Raw genomic sequence first — 24,641 nt, 5'->3', positions numbered from 1 at the left:
TCTTTCTGGGACTTTTATTTCTTTAAAATAATTCATACAAATGGTTACGGTCACAAACATGATTTTAACCAAAATATTGCTAGCCTACCACATCAGCAGGACGGCACCGCGGGCCGGGCGCCGCACCCGCGCCAGAGAGAGGCCGCGCGCTCCACCCGGCTGCCTCGCGATGCCGTCTTCGTTGGAAACAAGGGGTTCATGCCAAAGTTAGGAAAGACAGCCTTGGTTCTGTTTTTCTAAATTATTCTAAAAATAAGACAAGCAGGTAGAAAAAACAATGCACTGTGTGGCGTAAAAAGAAAAACGGGAAGGATTCATTGTCCTGAGAAGTTTGCCAACTGCCTGTCTGGGGCGCTCCACACGCAGAAGGAACGGCCGGGAGCAGCGCTGCGGCCGCCCCGGCTCTCCTGCCGACAGCTGAGCAAACACACCTGTGATGTTCTAGAGACTGTACACAGACGAGGACATTCGGGGAGAGTGAACTACTAACTTCTGCTGCTGAACGAGGACGCGGAGGACGCGGAGGACTCGGGGAGCGGCCGGCCCTCGGGACGGGACAACTACAGTCGACGCGGGCAGCGGCGCCAGCTCAGCCCTGGCGCCCGGCCCGTCTCCAGAGACCCGGCCACCGCAGGCACCGCGCCGCACACGCCTGTCCAGGGCTTGGCTGGCGCCCCGGCTGCAGAGCTCCGGCCCGGCTACAACTGGTCGCTCGCGTGGTCTCTATCCGCCTCGGGCTTGACGGTTTGGCCGGGAGAAGGGGCATGGGGAGGATGGGAGACGGGAGGCAGGCCGTGGGACAAGGACATCGCGCTGGGGACGATGCCCTCCACGGCGGCCGGGATGCCGCTGGGCGCCACGCCCACCACGCCCGGGGGGTACCTGCTGGGGGAAGAGGCGGCGCGTGAGCCCGGGGGGCGCCCCGTCCAGCCCCGCCCCGCTCCATACCGCCGAGACCCAGGACGGCGCCCCGTCCACCACCCCGAAGGCTGCCGGCCGCTCCGGCGCGCATGCCCCAGCCGCCCACGGCCAGGGGGCCCAGAGCCCCGCTTGCCTGTAGGCGGCCCCGTTGAGCTCGGGGTGCACCACGGCGGGGTCCACGCTGGCCCAGTGGGTGGCGGCTGCAAGGTGGTCCTTGTTGACGCAGTTCTTCAGGCTGTCGGGGATCCGGCCTGGGAAATGCGGGGAGCGAAGGATGGGGCCTGTGTCTGGCAGCCAGCAGGACCCAGGGGTGCTCGGACGGGGACGGGGCCGCCCCCACGGGCGCACGGCCCTCAGGCAGAGTGGGCCCCGCCTGTCAGGTCAGGGTCCCCCTCGAAGCTCATGGACCCCTAGCCTCGGGCGGGCGACCTCAGCTCACTGGTGCCTGCTCAGACCGGACGTTTCAGAGCTGACGGGCCCACCCAGGACGCTCACACGCACGGCAGACCTCCTCAAAGGTGGGCAGAAAGACACATGAGCCCCCAGGACCGCGAAGGAGCATCACAGACGCGACGCCAAGAGGCCCTGCGTTCAGGGTCTGCGGCGTGGGAACATCAGGCCCTGGTGGCTCTCGTCTCCTTCCGCGCCCCACCCCGCCCCCCCGTGCCCCGCCCCCACGGCCCACGGCCCCCCCCCGTGCCCCGCCCCCACGGCCCCGCCCGCAGACAGACGTGGCCCCCTGCAAGAGCCTGGGGCCGCCCCGACTCCCATGCCCCACACCCTGCCGGACGCGGCCCCGACCCGCCCACCTGTGATGGCTCTCCGGATCTCCCTGGCCGCCTCCTCACGCATCTCGATGGAGGCCTGCTCGCTGTACCAGGCCGCATGCGGGGTGCAGATCAGGTTGGGCGCATCCTTCAAGGGGCCCTGGCTAAAGCTGCACAGAGGTCAGAGGCTAAAGGTCAGAGCCTGATCTTGGCCGGAGCCCACCCCTCCCTCAATCTGTCAGATCTGCTCAGGCCCTCCCTGACCGCAGTGGGGAGGGTCTCAACTGGGGACATGCCCAGCCCCCTGCAGGTGACTGAGCTCTCAGACCTGGACCCCTGAACACCCCTGCAGGCTCCAGGGGTGAGGACCCCCCGGGCCCTGCTGCCCGACAGCCTCTCGGCCGGGGCGTCTACACACAGCCACCTGGGGCCCTGCGGCCTCGGACACTTGGCAGGGGGCCCTGGTCTCAGCCCTCCCCCTCCCCCAGGTGCAGGACCCCGGGCTGTCCTGGCCCGCACAGCTGAGCTCCCCTCCTGCTGAGGCCTGGCTTGGCCCTGGAGGAAGGTTTACCCTAAGCCAACCTCAGGCTGCACAAAGGCAGGGCCGGGAAACTGTGTGTGGGCATCGCCGCCCCCCCCCCCCCAGGCCAGACCCAGGCCGGCGCCGGGCACGAGCGGGGCGGGCACCATGCCAGGGGCCCCAGGAGTCGGTGGGAGGCACCTGAAGGGCTCCGACTCGTGCACGTCCAGGGCCGCGCCGCGGATCCGCCCCTCCTTCAGGGCCTGGGCCAGTGCCTTCTCGTCCACCAGGCCACCCCGGGCCGTGTTCACCAGGAAGGCCCCTTGTCTCATCTGGGAAGAACAGATGGTGGGCCTGAAGGCGCCCCCTCGCTGGTTCTGGGAAGGAGGCTCCCCCTGCTCCAGATGGGGCATTCCCTGTGACCCTGATTTCACCCCAAGGCAGCCCCCCCCCCACTTCGAGGGGCTCAGGAGGCCGTCCATGGGCACAGGGCTCTTCCCTGGCAGGCTCCTGTCTGTTCAGGCCTCACTTGGTTCTCACGGATTGCTCGGCCTGACCAACTCCCTGACCCCCAGAGGCCAGCCCAGCACGTGGGAACGGTGTCCGGTCTCACCCTCCATGGGGCTGGGGGCCTGGGGCAGACAACAGTCAGGGCTCCAAGTGTGCACACAAGAATGTGCATGCACTCCCATGCGCACACATGTGCACACACAGAAGTATATGTAACCACATGTGCATGTGTCCGCATACGTGTGTGAAAGTCGCTCAGTCGTGTCTGACTCTTTGTGACCCCGTGGACTATAGAGTCCATGGAATTCTCCAGACCAGAATACTGGAGTGGGTAGCCTTTCCCTTCTCCAGGGGATTTTTCCAACCCAGGGACCAGGTCACCCGCACTGCAGGCAGATTCTTTACCAGCTGAGCCACAAGGGAAGCCCAACCATATGTGCGTTTGTATGTATACACGTGTGGATAGACACAAATGCAAAGCGCGACTGCACACGCTTAGAAACACGTATACACACACATCTATACAACCATGTGCACACACATGTCTATACAACACATGTGCACACAAGTGGAGGGCCACCGTCATCCAAACTTGCCCACACCCAGGTGTGTGCACTGCACGTGCTCACAACACAGAGGCCTGTGTACACACTGCCACTTGAAAGGCCCGGGCCGGGGAGGGGCCCAGGCCGGCCCCGCCCCCGCCCCGCCCCCGCCCCGCCCCCCGCGGTGCCGGGGCGCAGACCTGCTTGACCGTGAAGTCGTTGATGAGGTGGTGGTTGTGCTCGTTGAGGCCGCAGTGCAGGGTCACACAGTCGCTGTGGAAGAGCAGGTCCTGCAGCGTGCTGACCCGCTGCAGCCCCAGCGCCCGCTCCGTGCCGTCCGCCAGGTAGGGGTCGTAGAAGAGCACGTTGAAGCCGAAGGCCTTAGCCCGCAGCGCCACCGCCTGCCCCACGCGCCCTGGGGGGAGAGGGCGTCACCCGGGCTCCTGCTCAGAGGCCAGGCAGCGGGCGCGTGGGGGACGAGGCTTCAGGGAGAAGGGCCGGGGCCTGGGGAGCACGGGAGCCCAGCGGACCTGCCGCAGGCAGCACCGCGGGGCTGGAGCAGCCTCTCACTCTGCGGGCGGGCAGCGCGGCCAGGAGCCCTGCTCGGCCACTTCACTGAGGCACCCGGCTCCTCAAACCCAGGGAAGCCCAAAAAGGACTTCCATTTTTATGAACAAACGTGGAAAGTGGAATTGTGTGTCTGGCAGCTGCCACTGCACAGCTCCTGGGTCCCCGGGAGCTGCACGCAGCGCCTCAGGGTGGAGCCACCACGGCTGCGACCCTGGCCTCTGCAAGTGACACGGGTACCAGAGATCCCTGCTTCAGCTCACGCCCCCGGGGCCACCGCTCTGCTTTCAGGCCGAGGGAACCGGAACACAGGCTCTGGGGGTCCCGAGAGGGGCGCAGGGAGGGCAGGAGCAGACGGCCAGGGCCACGGCCCCCAGGGCAGCTCTGACAGCCTCCAAGGACGACCAGGAGCCTGTGAGGATGCGGCCTCCAGGGCCTGACCACCCCGCGGTGTCTGCACCAACACAGCCTAGACAGGATGTGGCCCCAAACCCACTGGCCAGAGACACCCAGCCGCCCCACCCTCCCGGCACCCCTTCCTCCTCCTCCATCAATCACGCCGAGTGGACCCACCGGTCCCACCCTGGCTGGTTCCAGGCACAGGGGCCCCGTTGCTGGGTGCAGGGTGCTCGCGTGGCTATGGGGCTCTGACCAGCCCTGGTGTCTGTATGAGCAGTCCAGCAGGACAGCAAGTCACATCAGGAGTGGGACATCCCCACGTCCTCAGACTTCATGGTCCTGATCTGAGCTAACGCAGGTGCGTCTCTGCCCTGCAGCTCCCCACGGCTGCACAGGCGGGGCCTCTGCCGTGGAGAACCCTGGGGATCACAGATGGGGGCACAGGAGCTATGCCCCCAGGCAGGGCAGGCCACTCTGTCCACACTCGCCCTCCCCCGCTTCCCCAACCCCCGAGGCCCGCCCCACCCCAGCACCTCTGACCCCAGCACCTCTCTGCTCCCTGGTTTGCTACCTGAGCTCAGGGTGCCGGCCTGCAGGGCACGAGAGCCAGCGAGGGAGACAGCGAGCAGCCTCCCTCCACCCCGGGCAGGACTCAGGGCAGCCGCCTTGCCCCCACCTGACAGCCCTGAGCTTTTGGGAGAGTGGATGCCCACAAGCCACTCACGACACCACCCACAGGGCACAAATGACCCCTCCCAGAGCACTGTGACCCTGCCCATGGGGCACACGTGACCCCGCCCACAGGGAGCTGTGACCCCGCCCATGGGGCATGTGACCCCGCCCACAGGGCTCGTGTGACCCTAAGGGCACTTAACACCCGGGTGGGCGTGTGGCCCCGCCTGCTGTTCCTGGGGCAGCTAAGAGACCTGGCCACCCAGTGCTGCTCCCTGCCTGGACAGACATCCCAGGTGGGGGACCCGCCAACAGCCCAGCCGGCCTCTCGGTCCACAGGCCCCTGCAGGGCGGAGGCCAGCGCACCTAGTCCGATGACGCCCAGGGTCTCCCCGCGGATCCTGGCGGCTCCGGAGGCCACCTCCCGGATCTGCTCGACACTCTGGACGCGCGTGCCCTCCCGCAGCGCCTGGTGCAGCCACGTGGTCCTGCGGTACAGGTTGAGGATGTGGCACATGGTGGAGTCGGCGGTCTCCTCCACAGATGCAGCCGGCACATTGCAGACGGCGATGCCTGGAGATGCGAGACACACAGGGCCATCACTGGGATGGTCCTGGGCGTCGCCGGGGGCAGCCCCAGGGACATGTCCTGGCCTGGAGGCCAGATCAAGGCAGGTACCTGCCCCTGCCCTGGGGGAAGGCTGCCCATGGGTCCAGCAGGCAGACAAGGTGGGGATGACAGAGGCCAGGGTGGCGGGGGGTTGCCCGCCTGGACCACAGGCCACTGGACCTTCCTGGAACGGGTCTCAACCAGGCCACTCCACCCCAAGCAGCGGCCTCCCCGCCCCTTCAGCACAAGGGAGGACGGGGTGGGGGGTACGCGGGAGACTGAGCAAGAAGAGCTGGAGTCCCCATCAGACTCGGAAGCAAGGCGGCCGGCCACCCAACAGACAGGAGGCCCCTCGGGGCTTTGGAGGGGAGGACCACCCAGCACAGCCCAGACGTCCCTAGATGAAGGACAGAGCCCCGGCTGGTGAAATCGAGAGGCACAGAGGCCCAGCTCCGTCAGCAGGCATGAGGCCCAGGGACACGCCAGCTCAGAAAGCACCTGGACTGCCAGGCGACAGTGGGGTGGACACTGCCAGATACGGTGCATGGACGCCGCGTGGGGACAGGAGATACTGCGTGGGGTGGACACTGGGGTGACAGAGCTCCACAGGCACAGGCAGGGTGAACCCTGAGAGGCAAGGCCGCTGACAATGCAAGCGGTTCTCACTCTGCAGGTCTGAGCTGTCAGTGACCAGGTGACGTGGCTGAGTGAGTCCTAACCTCCCGCAAGGTGGTGACCAACACAAAGGAAAAGGAGAGGCCTGAGCATCACAGCCGGCAGGAAACTCCCCAACAGAGCCCAAGTAAGTCTGTTTTCACAGGTGTGAGACACACAAGTGCTCGAGGGTGTGTGCACACGAGCACAGGCACCCCCATACGCACACCAGCGTGTACACACTCCCATGCGTCCGGAGTCACAACATACACTTCCTTTCCCGGCCCGTCTCATGAACAAGGACGTGAGAACCCTGACACAGACGTGTCGGCTGCCCCTGGACGGAGGCCCCTGCCCGGGTCCCGGGGCTACCGCAGGAGGGCAGACGCGCTGCCCAAGGCCCGGGCCTCCTGAGGGACAGTGCCGCCAGCCCGCACCTGCCCGAGGGGAGCTGGCACGGGGCCCACACGTGGACAGCCGCGTGGACGCCAGCCCCCAGGCCCCAAGCCCCCTCCGCGCGGGCAGGCGCTGAGAATCAACGGACGGGACCGAAAGCAGCAAGGCCGTGCCTGGGGCAGCAGGCAGGGCTGTGGGGGAGGGTCCCCAGCGGCCTACCTAGGTCCCCGGCTGACTTGATGTCGATGTTGTCGAAGCCACTGCCGATGCGCACGATTATCCGCAGGGCCTTGAACTTCTCCAGGTCCTCCCTGGTCAGCGTGATGGTGTGGTACATCAGCGCGCCCACGGCCTCGTTCAGGACCTGCAGCAAGGGAAGCGTGGTGACCGGCACTGCCCCCAGCAGCCTGCGCCCCGTGAGCACAGCAGGCTGTCCAGGTGGGAGGCGGCCCGGTCCCCGTGTGAGCCCCTGCCGTGACCCGAGGGTGACGGCGACCCAGCAGACACGCCAAGGACACCTGCCGGGTCTACAGAGGGGACAGGGCTCTCCTGACTGACAGGGAGGTGGGGAGGGGGCTGCCCTCTCCCTGGGCACCGGATGCTGCAACAGATGGAAAACGAGGGCACTGGGAGGACCCGAGACCCCCAGCACCCCCGATGGAGAGGGAAGCCATGCCGCACGCACGACCTGCTCCCCGAAGAGCAGCCACCGCGGGGACCCCCGGGCAGTGGCCCCCAGCCCCCAGGCGGTGAACACGCAGCAGTGAGCACAGCACCCTTTCACGCCGGGACGGGCGGACGTGGCCCCCCCTCGCTGTCACCGTACAGGCCGCTCCCCCCAGAAGGGTCGGGGGCGTCGAGGGCGGGCACAGGTTTCATGTGCGCTCGGCCAAGAGGCTGGCCTGGCCAGCGCAGACCCCGCGAGGGGCCTGAAAGCTCCGTCTCTGTGCCCTGTGGAGCATCGCCCCATCCAAGGGGGCTCAGGATGCTTGCAGGGAGAACGTGTGCATCTCAGCAGGGCCGCCCCAGGTGAAACCCATGTAAGCAGATAGCTGCCAGGGTCTCCTAAGAGCCTGGTGCACAGACCTCCCCACCCATGGGGTCTGCCCGTGGCTGCAGCCCATGCAAAGCCTCTACCTGCGTGCGTGCACGGCCCCACCCACCCTGCCGCTGCTGCTAGCACCAGGCCACCAGCGAGACATGTCTGGCTGGGGTTGGGGCCACAGCCCAGAGCCCGGGACGAGGGTCCACTCCGGATGTGCTCAGAACAGCCAGGGACCCAAGGGCGGGGCCCTGGAGCTGGGCCACCTGGAGCCAACGCATCATGGACTCCAGGACCTGCCGCAGCTGGGGACCTGGTCTATCCCTCCCTAACGGGCCGGTACAATCCACGACTCAGAGGCCATGGGGAACCCGTGGGACTGTCGGCCACCCGCCCCTCTCTGGACCGAGTGTCCTGTGCTGACCTGGGCTCCCCCGTGGGGTGGAGGCTGCTGGACTCCCGGGGCTGCACAGGGCTGAGGCAGCAGCTGGCCCATGGCAGATGCGGCTAGCGTGGGGTGCAGGTGCTGAGGGGGGGACCCCAGGCAGGAGCCAGCAGCCTCTCAGACAGGCAACAGCCCTGGGCTCATCTCTCCTACGATCACGGGGCCCCCCAGAATGCAGTTTCCTTGAGGCTGGTGTGGCCTTCCTTCCCATTCTACTGGCCAACGGGGCCCAGAGGACACCCCCCAGGGGGAGAAAGGTCCAAGGCAGAGACGGCCATCAGCAGGGCAGAGGGTCAGGGGCCTGGTCCTGCAGGGAGCAGACAGGTGCCGCCAGACTAGCTCAGGCCCTCCCTGCTCAGAGGACCCAGGGATCCCAGCCCCGGGACACGAATGGGCCGACGGGACCATGCCGAGTCCTGACAGCTGCCCCGGCCTCCTAGGAGGGGGTCAGACGCAGGCCTGGTGAGCACGGCATGAGGCAGTGGGCGGGCATCAGAAGCAGAGGGGTTGGGGGAGCACGTGGGGTGGGCAGGGGCATGGGGTAGGGCATGCGGCCGGGGCGGGATGGATGGCGAGGGGGCGGGCTCAGCCAGCAGGTCCCCAGGAAGGCCCCTCCAGCCGCCCTGCGCCGTGTGGCCAGCCTGTGAGGAGGCCCCCAGGGCTGGGGGCAGGCTGTGTGTGGACAGAGGTCAGTGCCCACTGTGGGCAGGTGGATGCTGGAACCGGAGAGGCAGACACATGGCTGCCAGCGTCAGGAGGGGAGGCCCCGCGTGAAGCCTGGCCTGGCCTGGACAGCGGGACGCATGTGGCCCACAGCTGAGACAGGGGGGTGTGTCGGGGGGTGGGCTGAGGCAGGCGGGGTGGGAAGGGGCCCTTGAGCGTCCTGGGCTGCGAGGCAGCAGGCATGGTCTGGGGCTGTCTGGAAGGTTCTCAAGTTGGGAGACCGTGCAGCTCCCCATGTGTCCACTCGTCTCCCTGAGGTGACAGGTGGCTCCCCGCGAACCTCTTCGGGCTCTGGCCCTGCTGTTGCCGCCCCGGGCACGTCCGCCCCTCAGTACCACCCACCCAGCACCTGGCGGTCCCGACACCACGTGTGCCGCGTGAGGCACACGCCAATGGGCACCGTGATTTTAGCTTTAACTTTAGACCGCATATTAAAAAGCAGAGACGTTAGTTTGCCAACAAAGGTGCATCTAGCCAAGGCTATGGTTTTCCCAGTGGTCATGTATGGATGTGAGAGTTGGACTATAAAGAAAGCTGAGTGCAGAAGTGATGCTTTTGAACTGTGGTGTTGGAGAAGAGTCTTGAGAGTTCTTCAACTGCAAGGGAATACAACCAGGCAACCCTAAAGGAAATCAGTCCTGGGTGTTCACTGGAAGGACTGATGTTGAAGCTGAAGCTCCAATACTTTGGCCACCTGATGCGAAGAACTGACTCATTTGAAAAGACCCTGATGCTGGGAAAGATTGAAGGTGGGAGGAGAAGGGGACGACAGAGGATGAGATGGTTGAATGGCATCACCAACTCAATGGACATGGGTTTGGGTACACTCTGGGACTTGGTGACGGACAGGGAGGCCTGGCGTGCTGCAGTCCATGCGGTCACAAAGAGTCGGACACGACTGAGCGACTGAACTGAACTGAACTACTGGTATGGCTCACCCACATACGGTTATGGGTTAATCCCTTTTTCCACGCCTGGTCCTTTTCCTACCAAGCATCCCTGGAACCAGTCCTAGGTGCAGCGTTCTCAGGAGGGAGCCCGGACGCCTCCCAGGGCAGCCCCACAGTGCACCAACCTCAGGGCGAGCCCACCGCAGGGCCACTGCACCCCATCCAGGCCCTGGGCCCCGCTCCTGTTGGTTCCTTGTGACCCTTTTCCTGGTTGCAAAGTGGCCACAACACTCCCGGGTATGCCCTCGACCTCCCAGGGTCCACTCCCACCAACCTCCACCTGCTGTGTGACCAGCTCATCACCGACTTGATGTCAAATCCACGGGGGCTAACAGGCCTGCCTGGCCAGGCACTGGGAGAGGCGGGGCCCAGAGGCCGCTCACCGGGCACCAGCCCAGAAGTGGCCAGGGCATGGCTGGGGGCTAGGCATCTCCTCACCTCGAGGCTCCCCTCCTAGCATCTCACACGCACACACGTGTATACATGCACACACATGGACACCTGCACGCAGACACACACACACAGACGTCTGCCCACAGAAACACATGCATACACATGTGTGTATACACAGATGCACGCGCACACAGACGTGCGCACACATACGGACACCTGCACGCAGAAACATATATGCACGCACACAGAGAGACACGCACACACGTGTACACACGCACACATACGGACGCCTGCACAGAGACACACACACACAGATGCACGCAGACACACATACAGACACCTGCCCACAGAAACACATGCATACACACATGTACACACGCACACATATGGACGCCTGCACACAGAGACACACATGTGCACAGACGCATGCACAGAGACATGCACGCACACACGTGTGTGCACAAACCCTCAGTGAGGCTCAGGGCTGACTCCCAGATGGCCCCAGGGGTTTCTGGACGACAGCCTAGGTGGAAGGACGGTGGGCTGAAGACTGCAGCCCAGATTCTCGGGGGCCTGCTGGAGCACCACCAGATAAGCACGAGGGGAGCTGCCCCGGTGTCCGTTGAGCCCCCAGGGTGGGGACGGGTCACCTGCTCCTGCAGGCTGCTGGGCTTTGTCCAGACCCCTCTGTCGCCTGCTCTCCGCTGGGACTGTCTCAGTCCTGCCCGCTGAGGGGTCTGTTTGCTGCTAATCCCGCAGTGTGTGCACTGCGGCACCCCTCCATCACCCCCCTTTCTTCCCTGTTCTGTGTGATTTGTTTTGTGGGGAGACTGCTGGACTGCCTCACAGCCAGACGGCCCCTCCTTTCCACACGTGACCTGCAGAGCGGCCGCACTTGGTTTTGGCTGGGGTGGGGAGGGGGACGGCCCCTGTGGACACGCCTCTCACTCCCAGGTGTGGCGCATGCACGGGGCGCTAACCAGCGTCCCTCAGGTCCCCGAGCGGGGCCCCCACCGGCACAGCTTGCTCTGAGTTTCCCTGCACTTTAAGTCCTGCCTCACGCGGCCTCGGCACGTCCGTGCTGGGACTCCGCTGACCAGGCCCCCACTGGAGCCCTGTGACCCCCACCCCCCCGAGCACGCCTGTCTTTCCCAGCTGGCCCAGCCCTCAACGGGACCCGAGGCCTCCCTCTTCCATGGCCACCTCCACCTCATGGGGGCCTGACTTTCCCCTAAGAGCTTCAGAGGGAGCGGCCAAGGGGCGAGACGCCCCTTCAGGGTCCGTGTGCCAGGGAGGGGGGAGCAATCCCAGCTGAAACCCTTCTCCCAGGATCAGCACACCCGCCTGGGGCCACTTTGGTTCTCGTCCCCCACCCTGGTGCTGGTGAAGCCTGAACCCTGAACCAGGGCCTCCGGGGGCCCCTCACACTTGTCCTGGGCTCATGGTGGGAACATGGGAGCCTCCATTCAGCTCTGAAGTTTCTCTCACGTTGTGGTGAAAATGTCCAACATCCAACCAGCTATAAAGACAAGCTGGTGTTTCCCCAGTGCCTTGCAGCCAGGTGGTCTAGGGACCCCGTAAGCTCCATAGCCATTGGGGTCCTGGACTTCTGTCTTGCCGCCCTGCTGTTCCCAGGCTCCCCATAGCTTCCCTTCAAGGTCTGGGTGGCTGCCCAGGCTCCAGCCGTCACATCTGGTTGCTGCTGGGCTGTGCTCAACTCTGCGGCCCCTGCACTGTGGCCCGCCAGGCTCCTCTGTCCACGGGACCTCGCAAACGAGCACTGGAGCGGGTGGCCGCTCCTTTCTCCAGGGGATCTTCCCGACCCAGACATCAGACCAGCGTCACCCGCGGCTGTGTTGGCAGCTGCCACCCAGGCCGGCAGGAAGAGGAACGGTGGCTCTGCACACGCAGGCTGCAGCCCCCGGCAGGACTGGGGCACCTGGGCACCCCTGGCTCAAAGTAGGGGGCAGAAACAGGAGCCCCCAGGGGTGGCTGCACAGGGCCTGGCGCCCCGGGCAGTCTGCGTCTCTCCATGTTCCTCATTGCTTCCACCTTCCCTCTGGGCTTCCCAGGACGACGTCTTCCAAGCTTCCTGCTAAAATGTAAATCTTTCGCTCCTGCATTTAGTTTCCAAGAGCGCCTCTGGCTCTCCTGGGCCTCGTTTCTCGCTGTGTCCTGTGCACTGTAGTCAGGCGTCCCTCAGGCTTAAGGGCACGTCACATGGTCCTAACATCTCTTCTGTCTGAAGCAGAAGGTTCTGTTCCCCGGACACTTCTTCTGCCTCTTCTCGGACAGGCGAGGCCTTGGCGTGGCTCCCGTGGGTTTCAGGATGTAGAGGGCTGGTTGGTGGGGGTTGCCGCCTGCCTGGAGGGGCTGGGGGGCGGGCAGAGCTCGCTGTGGAGCTGAGGGCCCTGCCCCTGCCCAGGGGCCTACTGAGTAGCTTATTTGGGTTTTATAGTAACTGGTTGAAATAGTTTTGGTAACTTACAATTTTAGAAGACACGTTTTATCTTAGGTTTCCAATTCATTGGCAAAACTTGCTTTAACATTGCTCACAGTTTTAGGTTTGATGGGGTGATTCACTCTCGGCTGTGCTGGGTCTCTGCTGCTGTGTGTGGGCTCTCTCTGGTGGCAGCGAACGGGCTGTTCTCCGGGAGTGGTGCGCGGGCTCCCACGCATGTGGGACCTTCCCGAACCAGGGGCTGAACCTGTGTCCCCCGTACTGGCAGGCAGATCTTAACCACTGGACCACTAGGGAAGAGCTGCTTATGATTTTTTAAAACTTCTACCTGTATTATCTCTTTTTTATCTCTATTGGTTTTTCTAAACATATCTTTTCAGTGTGAAACAGCTAAGACTCACTGGAAGCTGCCCACAGGTCACTTTCTACCGGAGGAGCCGCCGCCTCCACACAGGACTGCCGTCGCCACAGAGAGAACACCCTCCCATCAGCACGTGAACCCGGCACCTCGGCCTCCCAGTCACGGAGGCAGGCCAGGGTGATGACTAGCCGCCCCTGCCGGCCGAGGCCAGCGCCCGGCTCGCTCTTCCTTCTCCTGGCCGAGTGGGCACCACAGGCCCAGGGCCCTGGGCTGAAGGCAGCCCGGCTCCCTCTGGTTCCAGCCACGAGGCACAAAGCCAGCCGCTGGGGGCTCTCGGGCAGGTCCGTGTGGACATGGGGCTTGCTTCTCGAGGAGACAGACCAGCTGTTGGCCCGCCAGGCAGGCGGCCCGGGCCTGCTCTGCTTGGGGGCCCACCCACCTGAGCTCCGGGGGCCGCCGCCCCCTCTCACCTGATGTCTGCCACCCTGTCAGCTCTGTTCCTGGCCCGTCTCCGCCCTGGGTCCCTGAGGTTCCCGCGGGAAGCTGGCTCCCGCCTCGGGCCCTCACCCGGAGCCCCTACCCACGGCCGGCCGCCTTCCCACCCACGGCTGCCCAGGTGGCCGGCAAGTCTGCTCTCTCTCACGTCAGCGCTGCTGTCTCAGCTCTAGGTCCTCCCCACACCTCTTCTGCTCTCGGCCCCTCCTGAGTGCTCAGGCCCGGTCTCCACGTCGTGGCCGTGGCAGCAACCGCCCTGCTGGCCTCGTGGGGTCCCTATCCCGACTCTGTCTCTGCTTTCACTCGGGTTCTTTTAATTCACTCAGTTGTGTCTGATTCTTTGCAACCCTATGGACTGCAGCCTCTGTCCATGGGATTCTCCGGTCAAGAATACTGGAGTGGGTTGCCATTCCCTTCTCCAGGGGATCTTCCTGACCCAGGGATTAAACCCGTGTCTCTTAACGCCTCCTGCACTGGCAGGCGGATTCTTTACGACTAATGCCATCTGGGAAGACCAAAAAGTGAAAGTGAAAGTGTTAGTCGCTCAGTTGAGTCTGACTCTGTGGCCCCATGAACTGTAGCCCGCCAGGCTCCTCTGTCCATGGGATTCTCCAGGCAAGAGTCCTGGAGTGGGTTGCCATTCCCTTCCCCGGGAGATCTTCCTGACCCAGGGATTGACCCTGGGCTTCCTGCGTTGTGGGCGGACGCTTTACTGTCTGAGCCGGATGCCCTCGCTCAGTTCTTTCCTCCTCTGCGGCCCAGTGATCTTCGTCTGTGTGCTGGGCATCGCACTAGCCCGTGATCTGCACGATGACTGGGGCCCAGGCTGACGGCCTCTCCCCACAGAGAACCATCCTCTTCCTCCTGCCGGCCTCCCAGGCACAGGGTGGGGGTCTCTATCATCCACATTCAAGGCTTGCTATGGGTGGTCCAGGCCAGATGTGGACACGTGAGGGCAGGTCTGGTTCCAGCACAGCCTTTCTTCAGTAGCCCAGCCCAGAGCTGGGATCCAGCAGGGTTCCATGTTCGCTGGCCCATGAGGTGCCAAAGCCACCCAGCCTCTCAGCAGCCACTTCCAGCCCAACAGGTGTCCCGGCCTGGCAGGCGCGGGCTGAGCACCGCCTGTTCTCCCTGCAGCATCTGGGCCTCTCCCAACCCTGTGGGCTCTCCAGCTTCCTCAACTGACTCAGGGGAAAGGCGGTTCTGAAGTCTGGTCGGCTGTTACTATAGACAGAAACCAGATTAACGTACTCCCATCCCGGGGAGCCTGGAGCTTCCAGGACTCGACTCGTGAGAGTTGCAACCACACGGCACAGATCAGGGCGTCCCGGCGACCACCGCCACTGTCATCAGTGTGGGGTGGGGGGGAGACCCCACCCCCTGCCAGCACCGCCCACCGCAGCTGAGCCCCAGGGGCCACTTTCTGGGGAAGAACTGTTTACAACGGAGACGTCCCCACACCTCCCGACAGGCCGGGAGGTGCCTGCTCCCCGCCAGCCTGCCCGCCGTACCTTCTCATGGATCTCCTGTGTGGACTGCGCGTCACAAAAGGCCACCGTGGCCACGTCCTTCAGGATGGGCATCTCCACCGTGCAGTCCCGGCCGTCCAGCAGCGCCACCAGGGGCCGGGGGTGCATGGGCCCATTCATGATCGGAGGTCGGACGCCTGCAACGACAGTGCCAGACGCTCAGCTCCCTGCTGGGACCTCAGCCCACCTAGCGCGGACATGATGCAGCCCATCCCGAGGACTTCCAGTTCTGTGCAACCAGCCGCTGGAATCTTTGTCAAAAATAAACTAAAAGCCAGGGGTGGTTGCTACAGCTCACTGCCACCTGAGGGGCTGCTGACGGCGGTGACGCCCCCACCGCAAATCAGGGCCCCAGGGAACACAGCCCCAGGCCCCCTGCACTCCAGCCAGCGTCAGACACGCAGGCTGGACCGTGGCATCTCGCGGGCGCGCCTCATGTTTCTCTTTCAGCCCAGGCTGCAGCGTCACTGCCCCGAACCCGAGAGGGACTCAGCCGGCTGCAGCCAGAACCACCTCTGCCCGCAGGTCTGAAAAGCAGGAAACAGCAAAAGCAGCAGAGCGTTAAGACGCGGGAAAGCAGCCTGAGCGCCTCCCCTCCCGAAACAAGCCCGGGAACGGCTGTCAGAAACTCCCTCCTTCCGCCTGAGGCCCAGGCAGACACGCGAGGCGGCCGCTTCCACGGCCTGCGTCGGACCCCAACCCCGCACCCCCAGCAGAGCGCCAGGCCCCTCCGTCTGCGGGGGACACAGTCACCACAGCCCTGGTCTCTCCAGCTCCCCTGGAGAACAGAATGTCTCACTGAGGAACATCACTCACGACGGATGACACACGCCCACCGACAGCCGCGCTCAGCTTCAACTTCGCAAACCCCGACCTACGCAGCCCCGAGAACCACGCCCTCGGGTCCAGGGGCCTCTTAGCCAGAAGGCGCTGGCGGAGCCTTGAGTGAACCAGCTGGCAGGGCACGCAGACGGGAGCCCTGCCAGAGGACACCGATCGGGGAGCACGCGGACGGGAGCCCCGCCAGACACCGATCGGGGTGCACGTGGACGGGAGCCCCGCCAGAGGACACGGCCCGGTAGGGCCGGGGTGGCAGTGACCCCCGGCCACAGCGAGTCTGTGGGCAAGCCCCGAGAAGCCTGCTCCCTCCTGCAGCCTGGCCGGCACCTCCCCCGGGGCCCTCACCAGAAGCAAAGCCCAAGGCCAAGGTGAGGGCCCCTGGGGCGTCCCTGGCCTGACCCCACGCACTCGGTGACTGGGGGCGGCTCCTCCTCCTTGGGCAGCCTCACGTTCCCGAGCCCGAACCAACCTGCCATCTCTCAGTATGGGCGCGGCTCCCACGACCATGAATTCAACGGCTCAAAGCGGCTGTCTTCAGAATCCCCTGGCAGGACCGTGGCCTGTCACTGCGTCCTCATCCCACGTCTTTAATTGTCTCGAACCAAAGCGCCTAGGCGCCCGTCCACGGCGACCACCGAAGCCCGCACCGGGTCAAAGTCTGACTAAAAATCAAACACAAGAGACACGTTAAGCACTCCTGAGACCCAACTGGACCCCCGAGCCTGGTCCCCGCGGCCTCGACCCGCGGCACCAGGCAGCACCTGGCGTGGGAGCGACCGGCCGGCCACGGCCAGGACTCAGAGGCTAGAGGCTCACCCCGAAGGTCGCATCCACATGCCCGGGACCCCCCCGGACGTCACCCTGTGCATGAGCTGGGAGGGGTGGAGGGTGGATGGCTCAGGGAGCAGGTCTGTGGCCAGTTCTGGAAGCTTCTGTCTCATGGGGCCCATCGCTTCCTGGGCCTGGGATGGGGCAAGCAGACTGGGCTTCCATGGAGATTGCTGGGGAGAGCCCCCGGGGTGCATACCCCGACCTGGACACCCCCCTCACAGCTGGAGGTGGGGGTTCCCCAGGCCAGTGTGCACATCGGCCCCCTTGGGTAGTGTCCTGCGGCTCGGGCTGGATTCAGGAGCGGCCTTCCCCAAACAGCTCCAGGGGGCAAGACGCCCCTGCCCAAGGGGCATGGCTGGGCCATGATGGGGCCTGCACGCGGGTCACACACCATCGGGGATGTGGGCTGAGGATCAGGGGATGGGGGTGAGCGTAGACCGCCCAGCCCCCGTCCCACTTTCTCAGGGTGAGGCCACCCCCAGCATGGGGCGGACCGTAGGCGCCCATCCCCCTCACACCAGCCACCAGGAAAGGCCCTTCCTGATCCGGCCCCTCCCAACAAGTCCTGGCCAGTCGGCCAGGCCACGAACCCAGGCCTTCTCACCCTGCCCCAGGCTGTACAGCTGTGGCGGGCCGCACGAGGCCGGCCCCACAGGCTCCAGGCCCCGCGGACAGTGACATCCAGAGGCCCCCCACCCCCACCTCCCATCTGCGCACAGCCCTTCTGAGGGCAGGACGACCAGTCACGACCCACACCTTGGGTGTGCCCGAGTCCGTCCCGATCCAGCCCCTCCCAAGAAGTCCTGGCCAGCCGGCCAGGCCACGAACCCAGGACGTGGCGCAGGGGCCACCCACTGTCAACAGCCCCTCCGTCGGCAGCCTGCTCCCCTCTGGGCCCACCACTTGACGGGTGTCCAGCAGCCAAGCCGCTCCCATCACCAGCTCCCGTGTGGCCTGGGGGTCACCCCCACGTGGCCGCATGGATTGAAGCCCCCCTGCACCTGGGTCCTGCGTGCCACCTGCCACATGCCCACAAGTGGGGGTCACGATGCCTTGGGTCCAGGTCCCATCCCCGCATACTGGACGGCAGCCCCATCGTGAAAGGACTCGGTGCCCCAGGGCCGTGCTACCTGAGCCTGAGACACACGCTGGCTTCCCCTCACATAGAGCAGCCGCGCTCCTCTCTGAAACCACAAAACACGGGAAATCGGTGTTTCCGTGGTGCAAACGGCGATGCTCCTCTGCCTTAACTTCACTCCGTGAAAACTGTCCTCAATCAGCTGTCAGACAGCAGGTGTCCCCCCAGTACCACAGACACGGCCCCGGACAGGACACCACCCCAAAGAACCACCGCAACCTCACCGCCAGCCCCCAGGCCTCCGGGCCTCAGCCTCTCAGGAGGTGCTCGGGGACAGGGACGGGTGGGGGGGTGCCCAGCCAGGTGGCAAGCTGGCTGCCAGGGATGCTGGCCCCCCTTGGGGTGTCCCAGGCTCAGCAGAGCTGCCTTGGGGCCTCAGCTTCACGCCCAATGATGGTATCACAACCAGGGGCAGGGGGTGTTCTGCCGGCTGCGATGGCCCCCTGCCCCACCCCGTGCTCCGACAGGCAGGGCCGGGAGAGGGCACTCAGGACACTCAGCCAGCCAGACTGCAGGGGCGGCATGGGGCAGACACAGCGGTCACCTCCGCACGGCCGAGTCGAGCCAGCCTGTGTGCTGCCTCTGCCCACAGAGACCCGCGTGTGCAGGTGGTGGGACTCCAGGGGGGTTACAGCCAGCCGTCTGCCAGGAGGCTTCCCCCAGCCTCCTCCCTAAACCCCAGAGAAACCAGGAAGCGGGGGGTGCCCGATGGGCCTACACGGTCACTAGTGGGCCCCCAGTCACCTGCATCCCACCCACCGAGGGCCGGGCTCCGCCCCTCAAGCAAGGCCCCACGCAGTGCTCTCCTGGCCCTGCTGCGGCAGCCGGGACCCTGGGCTCTTGTGCCCACCGCCAGCCCACCCGCAGTGAAAACGGCCTCAAAAGGAAGCCCTGCTGTGCTGAGCAGCCTGAAGGGGCTGGCACGTCCCTCCCCGCGGGGCAGGGGTGTCCACCCACTGTGGGCTCGGGCGCCAATCTGGACAGGCGGAGAGCCCCGGGCAGAGCTAAGGCCCAACGCAGACCGGAGGCGCCCTCCGGTGGACCACGCAAGTCTGCTCCGTGCTGGCCCCAGGACCCTGTGGGCAGGATGGCAGCTTTCAGCGGCCGAAACTTGGGGATTCGACTGTCCAATCGCGCTGGAAATAATGCAAGACCATGGTCGAGAAAAACTTCCAGGCTAGCGCTGGGCACGCTCGTGGGGTGAAAACGCTAAGCCCCACCTGGTTTCCAGAAACAGGCAAACAGCACCCATAAGTGACCTCAGAGCTCAGGATACTGACGGGACAGCCCAACACAGGGCCGCAGGGACAGGCTGGGGGTCGCAGTCACGCCCGGGGCAGACCAGCAGTTAGCCTCAGGGCCCCCCAGTCACCCCGCCCTGTGCACCCCGCCAGGAGCCCCCTGGCCTCCGGGGAAACGGCGCCCTTTTAAAGAGGATGGAGGACGCCTGCAGGGAGCGAAGCCAGCAGGCATGGCCCCGCGCGTGGCACCAAGACACGTCCCACACCCCCTGTGGGTGCAGGGCTGTCCTGCCAGGCCCCCGACCCCACCCTGACTGGACGAGTCTCAGGGGCTCCTGCTCTCCGCCCGCCCATCTCAGGAGAGCCACGGGGGTCTGCGCCCCTCCCCGCCAGGGGAGCAGGGGTAGGAGTGACACTCAGGGGAAGGGGTCATGGCCAGAGGTCCCCCACTCTGCAGATTCCAGACACACCTGCCCCTCACCCTCTCCAGAAACTGGGCCCTGTCTGGAGGTGGGATGCACAGCTGGCTCCTTGCAAAGAAACTCTGGGGACAGAGGCGATGGGGACGCCCCATGCCCCCTGGGTGACTCCAGTGACCGTGGGGAAGGGCCATCTGGGTGGCAAGCGACTGACAGCCAGGGCACCTGCCAAGGCAGAGGCTCTGTCCCCTCAGTGGCGGGGCAGCCGAGGGGCAGGCGGGTCACCTCATGACAGCCCCGGGTTCCCAGGTACCCACACGCCGTCCTGGTCAGCCCCAGACCCAGGGCCCTGGGTACAGGGCCCAGCCCCCTCCCCCTCACTCCCTGCACCTGCTGACCGCGGAGGTGCTGTGGGCGCTCGGGGTGGGTGTGCCCGGGGGAGGGGTGGGGGCAGGGAGACAGGCACACCTGCTTGGGGGAGGGGCCGCACCTGCTGGGGGGAGGGGCCGCACCTGCTGGGCCGCAGCCTCCCCACTAGACTTCGCTCTCCTTTTCCTCCCAGTCTCACCACCCCCCCCAGCCTCCCTGGTCCCCTCCTGCCCTCTCTGGTTTTGCTCAGGGATGGGCGCAGGTGCCAGCTGATCTTTGGGGCCCTGAGAGCAGGACACAGGCTCTGCCGGGCGGGGCTGCTGGGGGCACTCGGTAAGCACGTGGGGAGGGAGGGACTTCTGATGACCAGCCTGACGCAGGGACGGCACTGGCCCCACGGCAGAAGACAGAGGACAGGCGCGCGGGCGGCGTGGCCACGGGAGCCAGGAGCCAATCCCGGGGGCAGTGCCCGGCGCGCAAGCCTGCATCCAGCGGCACGGTGAGAGGCAGGGGACGCAGCGGCCGGTGAGAGAGGAAGCCCCCCGAGAGCCAGACACGGCCCTGAGCTCCCCCGGCTCCCAGGCAAATGGTGGGAGAGGGTGATGACTGAACCCGCGGGGCCGAGGGGACGTCCACACCAGCCGCTGCCTAGCTTGGGCCCAACAGGACGGAGGGCACTGTTGAAGGCCCAGCAGACAGCCACCTTGACACCCCTCCCAGACCCTGGGACAGGCAGATGGTGCCCTGGAGCGACACCACATAGCAGCAAAAGGGGATGGAGGAATGGAAGGGACCAGAGAGGATGGCAGGGGACTCAGGCTGCGACTTGACAGCCATGCTGAGGGGCGATGCCGACAGCGGGGAGCTGTGTGGGGGACAGACACCCTGCACCGTCTTGCGCTCACTCCTGCCTGGCTCCACACGCTGGTCGCGCGGCGCCCCGCTGGACGGCCACTCTGCCCCGCCCCACCCCAGCCACCACGCCCTGAGCTGCGTCCTCGGGCACAGTCCCCAGGGTGCGGCTGCTCTAGGAGGGACCAGGGCTGTGGCTGGCAGACTCCAGGGTCACCGGAGTCGCTGAGCCTCCAGACTGATCACAGCACATCCCTGCATCTGCAGGACACCTAGGGTTCCTGAGAACCCGGCCCTAGGCCTCACCGCTCCCACAGCACCAGGTCAGGGTCACGGGCTGGCTCACACCTCCTGGTGCAGTGCTACCGAGCACTGCAAAGTAAACACACCCACAGCTCACCACGAAACAGCCCCTGCTTCCTCTCCAGCCCCAGGAACTGCCTCCTCAAACTCAAGCTCCAAACTCTGTAGCCACGAACAGGGTCCCTGGTCCCAAGTCCAGTCCGCCGGCCATCTCCCTGGCCCCGCGCCCCCCACGCTCCACCAGGCCTCCGGCCTGCACACTGTGGCTCCCTGGTCACCGCAGTCCCGTGCCCACGCCTCAGCAGCAGGAAATGCGCGCGTCGCTGCCCCTGGCACCTCCCCATCCTCCTCTGAGAAGCCGGCCCATCGGTCAGGACGTGCCCTTTGGCGGACCATCAGCCACAGCTCTGACACACCGAGGCCCCCGGCCCGCCCGTCGCTGTCTGCGCGCCAGCAGCAGCCAGGCCTTCTCCAGCCCACCCCCACCGCCAGCACAGCCGTCTGGGCAGGGCTCTGGCCATACCGACAGGCCAGGTCTGCCTCTGGTGGGTGCCGAGCCCCTGCAGCCAAGGTCAGGGGCCCCCCGGGCACGCAGGGCTTCACAGCACCCGCAGCAGGACCACCCGCCAGAGTCAGCCTCACACCACAGTGTCCTCTCAACTCCTCAGAAACCAAAAGGTGTACATGTGCCAGATAAAAGCCATGATAAGAGGCGTGAGTGCGTCACGAAGACTCTTCCCCACGCGAGTTCACCTCTTCCACCACCTTCCCCCGTGCCCACCTGTGTGCAAGTGTCCTGCTACCTTCAAGCTGCTCACAGTCCCAGGAAGAACTTCATCCACATCAAAGAACACGGGGTGGGGGGGGCAGGTTCATTGTGATGCAAACCGTGACTCCGAAGGTCACCTTCCTGCCTTCCAGAGAGACAGTGCTGCACTCCAGAGACCCTGACCCTGAGCTTGCCCCCTGCCCTCTGCCCCTCAGGCCCTAGCACCCTCCCCGTCCCCCGCCCTGCCCCTCCATCTGACAGGTGGCACCCGCTCAGTCACGTGACCCCACTTCTCACGCTCCATCCCCACTGTACAGCCATGACACAGGAGCGCCAGGAGTCCACGACTGTGCACCGGTCAGGGGCTCAGCGCGTGTGCCCTGAGGGCCAGGCCAATGCTCCTGCCCGCTGCGGCCACTCGTCCAGAGGCTCAGGGATGCTGACCCACAGGGCACCCCAAGCGTCCACACTGCTGGAAACAGGCTTTCTCCTGAGTATCCGTCTCTGCATACATACACGTGAGACGGGGTGGGGAAAGGGGGTCCTGGAGAGGGAGAAGGTGCCCGCATGGGATAGGACCTGCAGACCCCACTCTGGACCCCTCATGTGCAGACCCAACTGTCCAGTCATGCAGAGAAGCAGGAAGGGTGGTATCACTCCTCAGGGCGGACTCGGAAGAAAACCAATCCCATCGCACGTCCCGACAGCGAGCCTGTCCTAACCAACCACAGAGAAGATCATCACCGGAAAGGAGGCTGCCCGCCAAGCTCCCCGGCTCAGAGGCTGCCCGCCACAGGCCGCCTTCCCGGCAAGCCCAGGGCCGACGGGCCCCTAGGCGGGCAGGAACCGGCCAGGAACCGGCCAGAGGGAGCCCTGCCCGGACCCGCGGCTTCTCCTGCGTCCACAGACCTCGCAGCCCGGGGCCCGGTCTGCGGGCTCCCGGGGGCAGGGCGGGGGCGCGGGAAGCCGCGGGGGCGGCCCCTCCGCTGCCGACCGGACGCGCCCCCACCGCGAGGGGACCCCGGCCGGGAGCTAGACCTGCTCGGGGGGCGCGACAGGTGGACACGGCCCGACCCGACGGGGGCGGAGCGCGGCGGCCAGCAAATCACCACCGCGGGCCGTCCCCCGGTCGCAGGCTCGGGGCGCCGCCCGGGCACGGAGGGTGCCTGCCCCCCACACTTGACAAAGCAAGGGGGGACAGGGTGAGACGGACGCGGCCACAACCATCCGGTCACGGACGGACACGGGCCAGGGGCGGGTGTCACCTCCGCCGGTGACCGGCACGGCGCCCCCCGCCGCCCCATCAAGTCAGACGTTTCAACAGCGGGTCCGCATCGCCCACGGGCGCAGAGCCCCGGACGGCCCGGCCCTAGAGGACTAGGGGCTACCGGCGCGCCCGGCCTCCCTGCGGAGTCTCGCTGGCAGGAACCCCGCCAGCCGGGACCACAGGGCGGACAGGCCAACAGGGCCCGCGCCTTGGGCGCGGAGTCCCAGCCGCGACGGTCCTGAGGGCCCCGCACCCCTTTGTGTCACCTGCGCGGGCGGGCGGGGCGGTGGCGCACGCGCACTCGCGCACAGCAGCACGCGCACGCGCACGGCGCCCCTGACCCCGGCCCCGCCCCCCCGGACGCCGGCGCGCACACGCGCGCAGCAGCACGCGCACGCGCACGGCGGCACCGCCGGGCGGAGCGGCGGCCAACTCGCACGCAGCAGCCTGCGCATGCGCACGGCGCCCCCCGCGGCCCCGGCCCCCGGCGCGCGGACGCCGGCGCGCACGCGCACTCGCACACAAAGCCGGCGCCCGCGCCCGCCCCGCCCGCCCCCGCCCCGCCCCGCCCCGCCCCCGCGGCCGGAAATGCGCGCGCGCGGCCTTACCGAGCGGCAGGCCCTTGTTGAGCAAGTGCGAGCTGCCCATGGAAAGGCGCGGGCGGCCGCGGGCCCCGACCAGTCCGACGCGCTCCGCCGCGAGCCCGGCGCGTGGCGCGGCCTGGGCGCCGTCCGCCGCTCCGCCCGCTAGCCTGCGCCCGGGCGCCGCCGTGCCGAGCCGCCGCGCCGCGCCAGCAGCCGCTCCACCGGGCGGGGACAGGGCGCGCGCGCGGGCGGGGCTTCCGGCGCGGCGGCCTCCTGTTTCCAGGCGCGGGCGCCGCGCAGACCACGCGGGCGGCTGCAGGCCGCGCCCGCCCGCCCCGCCCGCCCCGCCCGCCCCCCGGACCCGGCTCCTCGCCCCGCCCCGCCGGCCGCACCTGCCGGCCTCCCAGCGGCCTCCCCGCGGGCTCCGCCCGGGCGCACTCACGCCGCGGCCCCCCGGCCTGGAGCCCGCTGAGCCCCTCGTGCACCCTCCCTCGTGTTTCCATCCCGCACCCACACGCCGGCCGCCGAGCGAGCGGCGCCTGCGAACCAGGGGTTTAAGGGTCCTTTGGGCTCCTTGCGGCCACGAGGTCGGGGGAGGCAGCGGAGCCGCCCCCGGAGGGTTCCTCTGAGATAACTGGCCCTTGTGCTTGAGATCCAGGGGCCAATGAGGGCAGAGGCCTGGGCGGGGCGGCTTGCCCGAGACCGGGGCGGTGGAGGTGGTCCCTGGCAGCGGCCAGGTGTGTGGCCGAAGTGGATGTAAATCCGACCTCCCCCACACCCCCACCCCCAGCCCCAGCGAGCGACCTGTGCTTCGTTCCAGAGCTCCCGAGGGGGCCTGGCACTCGAGGGTCAGCAGGGCTCTCCAGGGTGGGAGGTCGCCAGGCCCCAAGGTCAAAGTGCTCTGGACATGGGCAAGGACCGAGGCTGACCCTGGGAGACCGTGATGCCTAGGGCAGGGGTGTCCTGGCAGTGAGAATGCTGTCAGGTGGCCTTGAGGACGGGCAGTGCCACTGTCTTCAGAGGTAACGGGCACACTGAACAGGGCAGCAGTGGGCTGGTGAACCGCGAG

At 66.3% G+C, this 24,641-nt stretch overlaps 1 protein-coding gene across 6 annotated transcripts; it reads right to left on the bottom strand.

Moving 5' to 3' along the window:
- Positions 1 to 23,799, bottom strand: CTBP1 (C-terminal binding protein 1). Of its 6 annotated transcripts, none has more exons than XM_043447870.1 (10): positions 23,597 to 23,793; positions 16,269 to 16,461; positions 14,942 to 15,096; positions 6,780 to 6,924; positions 5,268 to 5,474; positions 3,464 to 3,678; positions 2,410 to 2,540; positions 1,731 to 1,858; positions 1,055 to 1,172; positions 1 to 885 (listed from the first exon to the last, which is right to left on the bottom strand). In XM_043447870.1, the coding sequence occupies exons 2-10, from the start codon at positions 16,273 to 16,275 to the stop codon at positions 699 to 701; spliced, it is 1,293 nt and encodes a 430-aa protein (XP_043303805.1). In that variant the 5' UTR covers positions 16,276 to 16,461; positions 23,597 to 23,793; the 3' UTR covers positions 1 to 698. The 6 variants fall into 6 exon arrangements, with proteins under 6 accessions (XP_043303805.1, XP_043303808.1, XP_043303806.1 ...); XM_043447873.1 differs by having other exon boundaries at positions 16,269 to 16,457; XM_043447871.1 differs by lacking the exon at positions 23,597 to 23,793 and adding an exon at positions 22,987 to 23,232.
- Positions 23,800 to 24,641: the final 842 nt, after the last annotated feature.

This window comes from Cervus canadensis, chromosome 26, assembly GCF_019320065.1.
Source record: "Cervus canadensis isolate Bull #8, Minnesota chromosome 26, ASM1932006v1, whole genome shotgun sequence".
Lineage (NCBI taxonomy): Eukaryota > Metazoa > Chordata > Mammalia > Artiodactyla > Cervidae > Cervus > Cervus canadensis.
Note: the sequence above shows the minus strand (reverse complement) of the source record. Positions and strands in the feature narration are given on the sequence as shown.